This window comes from Schistocerca piceifrons, chromosome 2, assembly GCF_021461385.2.
Source record: "Schistocerca piceifrons isolate TAMUIC-IGC-003096 chromosome 2, iqSchPice1.1, whole genome shotgun sequence".
NCBI lineage: Eukaryota > Metazoa > Arthropoda > Insecta > Orthoptera > Acrididae > Schistocerca > Schistocerca piceifrons.
Window position 1 is genome coordinate 991,372,127 of NC_060139.1, and position 13,021 is coordinate 991,385,147.

Below are 13,021 nucleotides of genomic sequence, written 5' to 3' on the forward strand. Positions count from 1 at the left end.
GTTGCTGGGGCCCCAGCAACCAGAGACCATGACCAACTGTGTGTGAGCTGCATTTGCATGAAAGTGTGTGTGTATGTTGTCTATTTCAGAAGAAGGCCTCCTGGCTGAAAGCTTATGTGCTTAGTAATCTTTTTGTTGTGCCCGTCTGTGACTCAACATCTCCACTATATGGTGAGTACCAATGTAGCTTTTTCATAATATTTCTGTTATATGATTTTACTTAACATATAGTGTTGATTTTCTGTTTCAGGGAAGCAAGAAGAAATTACTACCAAATCCTAAGCATCGGAAGAAAATGACAAGCTTTTATAACTGTGTATCTACTCTTATGTCACTTCAGTTACAGTCGCTATTTTTAAGTTCAGTTAATGACTACACTGAGCTTATTTGTGATGTCAAGGTAAGTGGAAACAAAGAGATATACAGTGAAACCCCTATTTTATGTTTTTGTGTGCTCCAGACTTAAAATACGCAAAACTGAAGAAAATGCAGAATCGAGGAAAATGTTAAAAACCTCCCAAAATATGGGCAATAACACACTTCGTTGGCATATATGGTTAAAATCGCAGTCCTCTCCAATACATTGTATGAATCCGTATAAGTTAAGGAAATTAAGTATACATTAACATGTTCATACAATAATTTGTGGTAATGAATTTCATCAGTGTGTAACAGCAAGCAAAAACTCATAAAAAATTGAAATTGGTGTCTGGGTACAAGGTAATTAAGCTATTTTCTGACGTGCTATTACCATAAATTATACCCCAAAACACATGATTCTGATAGATCTTTCATTTGTGTTCATGCAAACAAAGACAATAATTGATGAACATGGTGAATTAAAAGGAAAAATCACAGCAGCAAAGTGGTTAAATCATAAGCATAAATGCAGAAATCTGCTCAATGATAAAGTTTGTCACCATTGCTGTTACTGTTTAATGTTTTTCTTATGAGCCACACTTTAGATGCTCACTATGATCAAAGTGGTATTTTAGGCTTGATGAAAAAAACAGAGATGTGAAAAAATGAGTTTACTTCCCCAGTTGACATTAAAAGCTTATTAGAAGTTGGCTCAGTGAATTTATGTATGCTGTGTAAAATGTAAATTTGAAAGAAAGCTCAGGCTTTACAGTTTTGCTTTATGCTATCACTGTTGCCAATCTTTATGATCCGCAGCATGTGGTACAAAGTATATATGTGAGTAGTCTATGTAGTCGTTGCAGCTGTATCATGCCAGATTTCAACACAAAAGTCTTTAAAATGTGCTGTCACAAAACTCTTGCTCTGTTTCCATGTGACATCTCTGACATAGCACATCTTGTACATTCTACATCTACATTTATACTCCGCAAGCCACCCAACGGTGTGTGGCGGAGGGCACTTCACGTGCCACTGTCATTACCTTCCTTTCCTGTTCCAGTCGCGTATGGTTCGCGGGAAGAATGACTGTCTGAAAGCCTCCGTGCGCGCTCTAATCTCTCTACATGGGAAGTATATTTTCAGCACTTCACAAAATACTTTCACCCCTATCTGCACTCTTCATACATCTAGCAGGCAAGCTCATTTTATGTGTGTTAGTGTGGTGTGGTGGCTATATGTCAATAAGAGCTCACTAGCCAGAAATGGCTGATGTTGCCTTTATTATGATTGAGCATTTTCTTTGAGATTCAGTGTTTCAATTTAAAAGGTTGATGATTGATTTTGTTGCTGAATACAATACATCGGAAATACATGCAAGAAAATGAGAGTGAGTGATAAGTGCCACAAGAAAAGGCTAGGGCTAGTCCCATTCATCATGCATTGGCTGTCTTGTTTTTCCGTTGGTGCTGCAATTTAGCTGTAGCAGTATCATAATTGCGTGGTGAAGCTAAACATTGCAAGTTGCATTAGCAGTGCCAATTATGGGTTACATCGGCATTTCCTGTCTCATGTCTCCCCTCTCTGCAATGACCTAACCTCAACTCTGCCACCACCTGTGGAGAGAACTGTCTGTCTTTTGTGCCACTGATAACTTGTTCAGTCACATCAAATGTCAATAGGAAGAAAATGGCACAAAGTCAAGTGAGCTGTCGAGTAAGAACTTAGGACTGAGATAAATCTTACTAGGAAGAAACATAAAATCAGGGAATTTTTAGCACTGATCTATTGGTTTTTCACAAGGTCTATGAATGTAAGGTGTAGAATCACAAAAAATATAAAATCAGAGAATTTAAAATCAAAGTTCCACTGTATATGTATAAGTACACAAAACATATTATATATGTGAGACAAATGGAAGACTTCATGGAATTCTTCTGTAGAGAAAAGTAGCTATTATAAAATAAACTACATCTGCTAGTAATATTCAAAGAGATAGAAAAACTGTTACTTTAACAGCCTATAGCTCAATAGAAATTGATAATTGACTTCAGAATACCAGTGTCTTTCAGAAAGTAGATATGATCCCCATAATAAATTGTTTGTGTGACTATGTTGTTCAGATGGCAGCAATAAAGCATAATCATCAACAAGCATGGATCCAGGGTTTGGTGCAAGGGTTAGGGGTGGGGTTACAGTTAATTACAGTCTCATCCCACTCCTTCCTTCCTGCCTCCCTCTCTTCCCCGACCAAGTATAACATCCCAGTAGCCCCAATTTTCACATATCAGAGATACCTACTATTTAAATAATATCAATAAAGAATATAAAAATGTTTGAGTATCATAATAATAAATTGTTTTGTAACAGTAAAACATATGAAATTTTCCAGTATAATAATGGTTTGTTACATTAGTGCTTAACACATTGCTCTAGCATAACATTCAGGAAATTCCAATTCAGAGATTGAAAAACATAAGGTTAACATGTAAAAGCAAAATCACAGTTTAATTAAACAAATATAAAATAAACTTACATTATATGAGCTGAATCACCATTGTCACCATTTAATTAAACAGTAATAAAATTAACTTTCATTATATCACTCTGTTGCTGAGTAAAAGTGTTACCACACAGTAATGATCCATTCAAAGCATTAAACAGTGGAAATGTATCAGATCCCAGCCAATGGCTTATTTGGTTACTGATTTCACAAGCTGCGACATTGTCACGAAAAAACACAGTGACCCGTATATGTAATAAGTTTCCTTTAATTTCCGTCTATGGTCTCAATTTTGTTCTGTTTGACAGATTACCGGTTTCGGTCTTTAATGACCATCATCAGATCTGTCTCATAAAATCAAAGTCCTAATGCACTGCAGCCATAGTAGCATAGTCAACTATTAAATGCGGAATCAGCACCAGCATCATCAAATACATACAAGTCACATCACATGCACAACAGGAAAGGGAAGGGGAAACTGGCTGGGGTAATAGCAGGAAATTTAAGGGGGGGAGGCACTGCCATGAATGGTAAAATACCAGTGGTTACAGGTGTTGGAGCAGCACCTTTTTTTGGATAGGTAAGACAGAAAGATGTCAAGTTCTACGAGAGGTCAGGATTGAAACAAATCTTCAGTTTAGGAAAGAAATTAAACAGCACAATTCTAGCACATTGGATCACCAATCACAGCTATCAATTATAAATTTTCACCAATCACCAGAAATTTTATCTCCACCAAGTTGTATCTCAGTCCTAGGTAATTCCATTGATGAATTAAAGTCACCCAACCCAGTTGACATAATCTGCCTCTCTGAACACCATGTGACCACTGGTATAGGAACTAGGCCTAAGCACAATGAGAAACTCAGACAGGAGAGTACTGCAAATGTTAGAATAAGGAAAGGTTCTCATAAAAGTATAATTAAAAATAATGTAAGTATATTTCATCAAAATATTGGGAGTTTAAAGAATAAAGTAGATGAGCTTCTGGTTTGTTTAGAAGATTTAGAAGCTGAGAATGAAATAGATATACTATGCCTGTCTGAGCATCACATTGTTACTGATATGGATAAGGTAAATGTAAGTGGTTATAAGCTCTCTGCACATGTAATGAGAGAAAATATGGAGAAAGGAGGAGTTGCCATATATGTCAAAAGTTATCATTGTGCAAAAAGTATAGAAACAAAAAAGTTTTGTGTAGAGAAACATATAGAAGCATGTGCCTGTGAGCTTAAATTAAATAAAGGCACATTTATAATTGTAACTGTATATAGGTCCCCATCAGGAAATTTTCATCTATTTCTGAAAAATTTGGACTCCTTGTTGTGCTATCTGTCAGACAGGGGGAAGCAAATTATTATTTGTGGGGACTTCAATGTAGATTCTCTGAAAGAGGGTAATAGGAAAGATGACCTTGAAGTATTACTCGGTTCTTTCAATTTGACACCCGTTATTGATTTTCCTACTCGGGTGGTAAAGGATAGCAGCTCACTGATAGATAACTTCTTTATAGACCAAGATAAGTTTAACCAGATAAATGCTCAGCCTGTTGAGAATGGTCTTTCTGATCATGGTGCACAGCTAGTTACAATATATGACATAGCTCCATTCAGCAATACTAAACAGTCCTCCAAAGTAGTACGTTCAGTCAACGATTTAACAATTGCAAATTTCAGGGAAAGCCTACAGCAGTTAGACTGGGATGAGGTGTACCGTGAACCTGATGCCAATTTAAAATATAATTTATTTCATGACATTTTTGTAAATGCATTTGAAAACTGCTTCCCCAAGAAAATAGTTAAATATACTCATAAGAAACCTTGTAACAAACCATGGCTTACTAAGGGTATAAAAATATCTTGTAACCGGAAAAGGGAAATGTATCTGACAGCAAGAAAGAGTAGTGACCCAGAAACTATCAAAAATTATAAAAACTACTGTGTTATATTAAGAAAAGTTATTAAAAAATCCAGGAGTATGTGTATCATGTCTGAAATCAGCAACTCTGATAAAAAAAATTAAAACAATTTGGAATATTATTAAAAGAGAAACAGGTCAACCAAGAGCAGAGGAAGACAGTATTACCATCAAATTGAATGAAAACTTTACAAACAAAAAGTCAGAAGTTGAAAATATTTTTAATAATCATTTTCTAAATGTTGTGGATATAGTAGGATCCAGGTGTTCATTAGAAGATGCTAGGCTGTTAATGGAAGAGGCCATACCTATGCAATTTGATACAATTGAAATCTCACCCACTTCTCCCTCTGAAATTAGGAAAATAATAAACTTGCTTAAAAGCAAAAACTCACATGGAATTGATGGCATTTCCACCAAAATACTAAAAGCTTGTTCTCAACAGATAAGTAAGATTCTCAGCCACCTGTGTAATAGCTCTCTGGAACAGGGCATTTTCCCTGATAGACTGAAATATGCTATTGTTATACCTTTGCATAAAAAGGGGGATAGATCTGATGTCAACAATTACCGTCCAATCTCCCTTCTAACAGCTTTATCCAAAATTTTTGAGAAAGTAATGTATTCAAGAGTAGCTTCACATATCTGTAAAAATGAAGTACTAACAAAATGTCAGTTTGGTTTCCAGAAAGGTTTTTCAACAGAAAATGCCATATATGCTTTCACCAGTCAAATTTTGAATGATCTGAATAACCGAACACCTCCCATTGGGATTTTTTGTGATCTCTCAAAGGCTTTTGATTGTGTAAATCATGAAATTCTGCTAGACAAGCTCAAGTATTGTGGCATGAGTGGGACAGTGCACAAATGGTTTAATTCGTACCTAATTGGAAGAGTGCAGAAAGTTGAAATAAGTAGTTCTCGTAACATGCAAAGATCAGCACATTCCTCAAACTGGGGAACTATCAAGAATGGGGTTCCACAAGGGTCAGTCTTGGGTCCTTTGTTGTTCTTATTATATATTAATGACCTGCCATTCTATATTCATGAAAAGGCAAAGTTAGTTCTCTTTGCTGATGATACAAGTATAGTAATCACACCTGAGAAACAAGAATTAACTGATGAAATTGTCAATACTGTCTTTCAGAAAATTACTAAGTGGTTCCTTGTAAACGGACTCTCACTGAATTTTGATAAGACACAGTACATACAGTTCCGCACAGTGAATGGTATGACGCCATTAATAAATATAGACCTTAATCAGAAGCATATAGCTAAGGTAGAATATTCCAAATTTTTAGGTATGCCCATTGATGAGAGATTAAATTGGAAGAAACACATTGATGATCTGCTGAAACGTTTGAGTTCAGCTACTTATGCAATAAGGGTCATTGCAAATTTTGGTGATAAACATCTTAGTAAATTAGCTTACTACGCCTACTTTCACTCATTGCTTTCATATGGCATCATATTTTGGGGTAATTCATCACTGAGGAATAAAGTATTTATTGCACAGAAGCGTGTAATCAGAATAATAGCTGGAGTCCACCCAAGATCATCCTGCAGACATTTATTTAAGGATCTAGGGATATTCACAGTAGCTTCTCAGTATATATACTCTCTTATGAAATTTGTTATTAACAACCAAACCCAATTCAAAAGTAATAGCAGTGTGCATAACTACAATACTAGGAGAAAGGACGATCTTCACTATTCAAGATTAAATCTAACTTTGGCACAGAAAGGGGTGAATTATACTGGCACTAAAGTCTTTGGTCACTTACCAAATAGTATCAAAAGTCTGACAGATAACCAACAAGTATTTAAGAAGAAATTAAAAGAATTTCTGAATGACAACTCCTTCTACTCCATAGAGGAATTTTTAGATATAAATTAAGGAAAAAAAAACATTAAAAAAATAAAAAAAATAAAAAAATAAAAATAAAAAAACACAAAAAAATAAAGTTGTTATATTAACTTAAGTATGTTGTTAAATTAACCTAATTATGTCATGTATTGGAAAATTCGACTCGTTCCACATCATTACGAAATATCGTATTCATGATCCATGGAACTAGTATTAATCTAATCTAATCTAATCTAATCTAAGTCATGTTGTCAGTCAACAACATGACTTGTGCATGTGATGTGATTTGCTGCTTACTTGGATGTATGACAGCACAATTTAGCACTGCTTTAGCTGAAGCAATAATGAAGGAATAGATACTGTCTGGCAATTGTAAAACAGCAGTGGAATGGTACAATACAATGTTATTTGTGGTTGACTCACGCAATACACAGGTGTGTCTGCTCGAGGGTACTTCAATATCACTTTAAGGAAATCTGTAATTTTGCATTAAAAATGAAGCATTCAGTCCAGTCTTTAGTTTTACATAAATCTGAAATTATCAAACAGTCCTCTTTTCTTTTTATGTTTTACACCTGCTCAGTCTTGATCACTGTACTGTATCACTTCCAGGTGTAGCGGCATAGTCTGAATTCCTTAAATTATTGCAGAGTCATTCATCTTCCATCATGGTCACTATGTGAGAATGGTAATATATTATATAATGGCTTTTCAATAAGTCTTTATTTCACTCTGAATTTTTGAAACTGTACATTGTTTATCCAAGTTGAACCCTTTCACATTTCTTCTGTTACATTGATGCAGTTATCTCAGATTAGCTTCTAACACGGTCACCATGTGAAAGGTGGCAAAAGTTCTGGGTATATCATTGTCCATTAATCATAAAATCTTACCTTCTATTATTGTCTTCAAAATAATGTCCAACAGTTTTCAATAACATTGAACTTCTGTGACTGAGTGCAGGCACATGATATGAACAAATACTAAGCTTGAACCTGACCAACTGCATTTACATAAATTTGTTCTTTTGTTTTTCTTAACAACATTGTTGTCTTTAGTCTTCATTGATGAGTGTCATGATGATGTAGTACTCTAGAGATTCCTGCGCTTACTCCATAGAGCACTGATAGCTGCAGGCGGCACCTGCTGACGAACCCCTATCTGCTACACACTGCCCAAGGAACTGCCAAACGTGTAGTAAAGTAAAAAACAAATATTTGGATATATACAAAATATCATCTACACACATAACACCTTTTGGAACTTCTTTGGCCCTATTCCATTTTTATTAGAACTATAACAAAACTAATTGTACAGACATTTGCTCATTTATAGATGATGAATGCGCAGAAAATTTTGCAGTTCTAATGTTTATAATTAAATTTAGGAATATAATTCCCCTGAATTCTGTACTTTCACACACTAACACTGAGAAATACAACAGCTGCAGTCCAAATTACTTGTGTTGCAAACTAGAGGTGATCATATTGTATACCCATTGGCAGCCTTAACAATCATTCATTGTGATGTATGCAGAATAAAACTCATTTGAGAAGATGACGTGGTGACACTCTTGTTTCTGGTGCTGTCACTGGGTGCCCCATTGTCGATATGCCATTCTCTGCTGCCATGTGCAAACATGTGGTTCCTGAAGAGGGGCAGCAGCCTTTTCAGTAGTTGCAGGGGCAACAGTCAGGATAATAGACTGATCTGGCCTTGCAACACTAACCAAAACAGCCTTGATGTGCTGGAACTGCAAACAGCTGAAAGCAAGGGGAAACTGCAGCCGTAATTTTTCCCGAGGGCATGCAGCTTTACTGTATGGTTAAATGATGATGGCATCCTCTTGGGTAAAATATTCCGGAGGTAAAATAGTCACCCATTCTGATCTCCGGGCAGGGACTACTCAGGAGGAAGTCATTATCAGGAGAAAGAAAACTAGTGTTCTACAGATCGGAGCGTGGAATATCAGATCCCTTGATCGGGCAGGTAGGTTAGAAAGTTTAAAAAGGGAAATGGATAGGTTGAAGTTAGATATAGTGGGAATTATTGAAGTTCGGTGGCAGGAGGAACAAGACTTTTGGTCAGGTGAAAACAGGGCTATAAACACAAAATCAAATAGGGGTAATGCAGGAGTAGGTTTAATAATGAATAGGAAAATAGGAGTGCGGGTAAGCTACCACAAACAGCATAGTGAACGCATTATTGTGGCCAAGATAGATACGAAGCCCAAGCCTACTACAGTAGTACAAGTTTATATGCCAACTAGCTCTGCAGATGATGAAGAAAATGTATGATGAGATAAAAGAAATTATTCAGGTAGTGAAAGGAGATGAAAATTTAATAATCATGGGTGACTGGAATTTGAGAGTAGGAAAAGGGAGGGAAGGAAACATAGTGGGTGAATATGGATTGGGGGAGAGAAATGAAAGAGGAAGCCGTCTGGTAGAATTTTGCACAGAGCATAACTTAATCATAGCTAACACTTGGTTCAAGAATCATAAAAGAAGGTTGTATACGTGGAAGAATCCTGGAGATACTAGAAGGTATCAGATAGATTATATAATGGTAAGACAGAGATTTAGGAACCAGGTTTTAAATTGTAAGACATTTCCAGGGGCAGATGTGGACTCTGACCACAATCTATTGGTTATGAACTGTATATTAAAACTGAAGAAACTGCAAAGAGGTGGGAATTTAAGGAGATGGGACCTGGATAAACTGACTAAACCAGAGGTTGTACAGCGTTTCAGTAAGAGCATAAGGGAACAATTGATAGGAATGGGGGTAAGAAATACAGTAGAAGAAGAATGGGTGGCTCTGAGGGGTGAAGTAGTGAAGGCAGCAGAGGCTCAAGTAGGTAAACAGATGAGGGCTAGTAGAAATCCTTGGGTAACAGAAGAAATATTGAATTTAATTGATGAAATGAGAAAATATAAAAACGCAGTAAATGAAGCAGGCAAAAAGGAATACAAACTTCTCGGATGTGAGATCAACAGGAAGTGCAAAATGGCTAAGCAAGGATGGCTAGAGGACAAATGTAAGGATGTAGAGGCTTATCTCACTAGGGGTAAGATAGATACTGCCTACAGGAAAATAAAAGAGACATTTGGAGAGAAGAGAGCCACTTGTATGAATATCAAGAGCGCAGATGGAAACCCAGTTCTAAGCAAAGAACGGAAAGCAGAAAGGTGGAAGGAGTATATAGAGGGTCTATACAAGGGCGATGTACTTGAGGACAATATTATGGAAATGGAAGAGGATGTAGATGAAGATGAAATGTGAGATACGATATTGCGTGAAGAGTTTGACAGAGCACTGAAAGACCTAAGTCGAAACAAGGCCCCAGGAGTAGACAACATTCCATTGGAACTACTGACGGCCTTGAGAGAGCCAGTCCTGACGAAACTCTACCATCTGGTGAGCAAGATGTATGAGACAGGCGAAATACCCTCAGACTTCAAGAAGAATATAATAATTCCAATCCCAAAGAAAGCAGGTGTTGACAGATGTGAAAATTACCGAACTGCAAAATACTAACGCGAATGGAAAAACTGGTAGAAGCCGACCTCGGGGAAGATCAGTTTGGATTGTGCAGAAATGTTGGAACACGCGAGGCAATACTGACACTATGCCTTATCTTAGAAAATAGATTAAGGAAAGGCAAACCTACATTTCTAGCATTTGTAGACTTAGAGAATGCTTTTGACAATGTTGACTGGAATACTCTCTTTCAAATTCTAAAGGTGGCAGGGGTAAAATACAGGGAGCGAACCAGATAGCAGTTATAAGAGTCGAGGGGCATGAAAGGGAAGCAGCGCTTGGGAAGGGAGTGAGACAGGGTTGTAGCCTGTCCCCGATGTTATTCAATCTGTATATTGAGCAAGCAGTAAAGGAAACAAAAGAAAAATTCGGAGTAGGTATTAAAGTCCATGGAGAAGAAATAAAAACGTTGAGGTTCGCTGATGACATTGTAATTCTGTTAGAGACAGCAAAGGACTTGGAAGAGCAGTTGAATGGAATGGACAGTGTCTTGAAAGGAGAATATAAGAGGAACATAAACAGAAGCAAAACGAGGATAATGGAATGTAGTCAAATTAAGTCGAGTGATGCTGAGGGAATTAGATTAGGAAATGAGACACTTAAAGTAGTAAAGGAGTTTTGCTGTTTGGGGAGCAAAATAACTGATGATGGCCGAAGTAGAGAGGATATAAAATGTAGACTGGCAATGGAAAGGAAAGCGTTTCTGAAGAAGAGAAATTTGTTAACATCGAGTATAGATTTAAGTGTCAGGAAGTCGTTTCTGAAAGCATTTGTATGGAGTGTCGCCATGTATGGAAGTGAAACATGGATGATGAATAGTTTGGACAAGAAGAGAATAGAAGCTTTCGAAATGTGGTGCTACAGAAGAATGCTGAAGATTAGATGGGTAGATCACATAACTAATGAGGAGGTATTGAATAGAATTGGGGAAAAGAGGAGTTTGTGGCACAGACAAGAAGAAGGGACCGGTTAGTAGGACATGTTCTGAGGCATCAAGAGATCACAAATTTAGCATTGGAGGGCAGCGTGGAGGGTAAAAATCGTAGAGGGAGACCAAGAGATGAATACACTAAGCAGAATCAGAAGGATGTAGGTTGCAGTAAGTACTGGGAGATGAAAAAGCTTGCACAGGATAGAGTAGCATGGAGAGCTGCATCAGGTCTGAAGACAACAACAACATGTGCAGGGAAGGCACAACTGTCGGCACAATACTGACAGTTCATGTCTCTTCAGATGTCATTACACAATCTGTATTGGTACTTTCTTGCTGTCCAATCCTGCATAACTGAGTGAACAGAATGTCTATCCTCGTGATTTTGCATGGTACTGAGTATAGTTCTCCTAAACCTGTTGACACTGTATTCACAAAACTCTCACGAGATCTCAACCAGTGCATGCATAGATACCATGGAATGACAAAATGCAATCTCAATAGGCCACGATCCTGCCCCTGTCAAATTCTCATTCATCCTGGCAGATGTTTCTCCTCCTTCCTCCTTCCTCCTTGTATGAGGCACAACATTATCTCAAAAACAAACAACATTAAAACCCAGTATTGGAATGAGAAATATTTTATTGTATACAGAATGTAGATGGCATCACTGCATCTTACTTTTTGTGATTGTGCTGAAATGCTGATCATTTGCATATCCAACATATGTACATACACTTCATGCCAATTTAACATTTATTGGATGTCATCTTGTTGGTGTTGTGATTCTTAATGGCTAATAGTGTAGTGTATATGGTGGTATAGTTAGTCCATTTATAGGGAATGAGGTGATGGATTTGGAGTTGGCAGCACATTGGGAGAGTATGTACTCAGCGACATGGGAATGTTATTGCATAGGGAGATAGCGTCAACAGTAACAAACCAGGTTACAGGTCTTAATGAGACAGAAATTGCTGTGTCATCCAAACAAGACATAGCTACAGCTAAAGCAGCACAGGAGCAAAGATGCGAGCTGGTGCCAGTGCCATAGAGACTCGCCACTTGCACGAGTTCCACCAGTGCCACAGGTAATGCCGAGGATGAAGATACCGACTTTGCCTCAGCCAACTGCCAGCCGAGTCCAATCTACCAATGACTGGACAACAATGGACAGCAGCCTACTTGGAAGACAGAAGAGCAGCTCTGGGCCACTTGTTTATAGATTACTGTCCAGGACTGAGTGGGACAGGGAATGTCCTGTAGTGGACTCTTAGAAGTGAACAGACTGTTGTTGTAAATTGCGTTTTCTATGTATTGTGAAGTTTCACTTTTATTATTTGTACTTAGCCTCTTAGGGCCTTTTTTGAGTTATATTGCATGCAGTGTTGCCGACTTCATTATATGACAAGTCACAAAGATAAGCAAACCTTTTTAACAAATTTGTGTGACTTTGTTACTAATCTGTTAGAGTGTCTGTCCCCAGTTGCTGAGTGGTCAGCGCAACAGGAAGTCAATCCTAAGGGCCCGGGTACGATTCCCAGCTGAATCGGAGATTTTTCTCCATTCAGGGACTGAGTGTTGTGTTGTCATCATCATCATCATCATTTCATTCCCATTGACACACAAGTCGCCGAAGTGGTGTCAAATCGAAAGACTTACATCCTGCGAACGGTCTACCCGATGGGAGGCCCTAGTCACACGACATTTATTTATTTATCTGTTGGAGTGTTGTAGAACCTTCGTTCTCCTGTTCTGTTACCAGACCCTGGGGCATAGCTGTGTAAAAGTGGTAGGGATAAATTGTCTTAGTGGTGTACTGCACCAGAAGCTATTTCGCGAACTTAAAAAGTCAGCCTACTGCAACAACAGAAACTCGGCCTCCACAGCAGTAGCGATGAGGCCT

At 37.7% G+C, this 13,021-nt stretch overlaps 1 protein-coding gene across 1 annotated transcript in view; it reads left to right on the forward strand.

Annotated features, from left to right (window-relative positions):
• Positions 1–328: 328 nt before the first annotated feature.
• LOC124776746 (dynein axonemal heavy chain 7-like) overlaps positions 329–13,021 on the forward strand; it is an 881,127-nt gene continuing 868,434 nt past the window's right edge. The window contains 1 exon segment of the mRNA XM_047251871.1: positions 329–400. Within this exon segment, the coding sequence (XP_047107827.1) occupies positions 329–400 (72 nt within the window).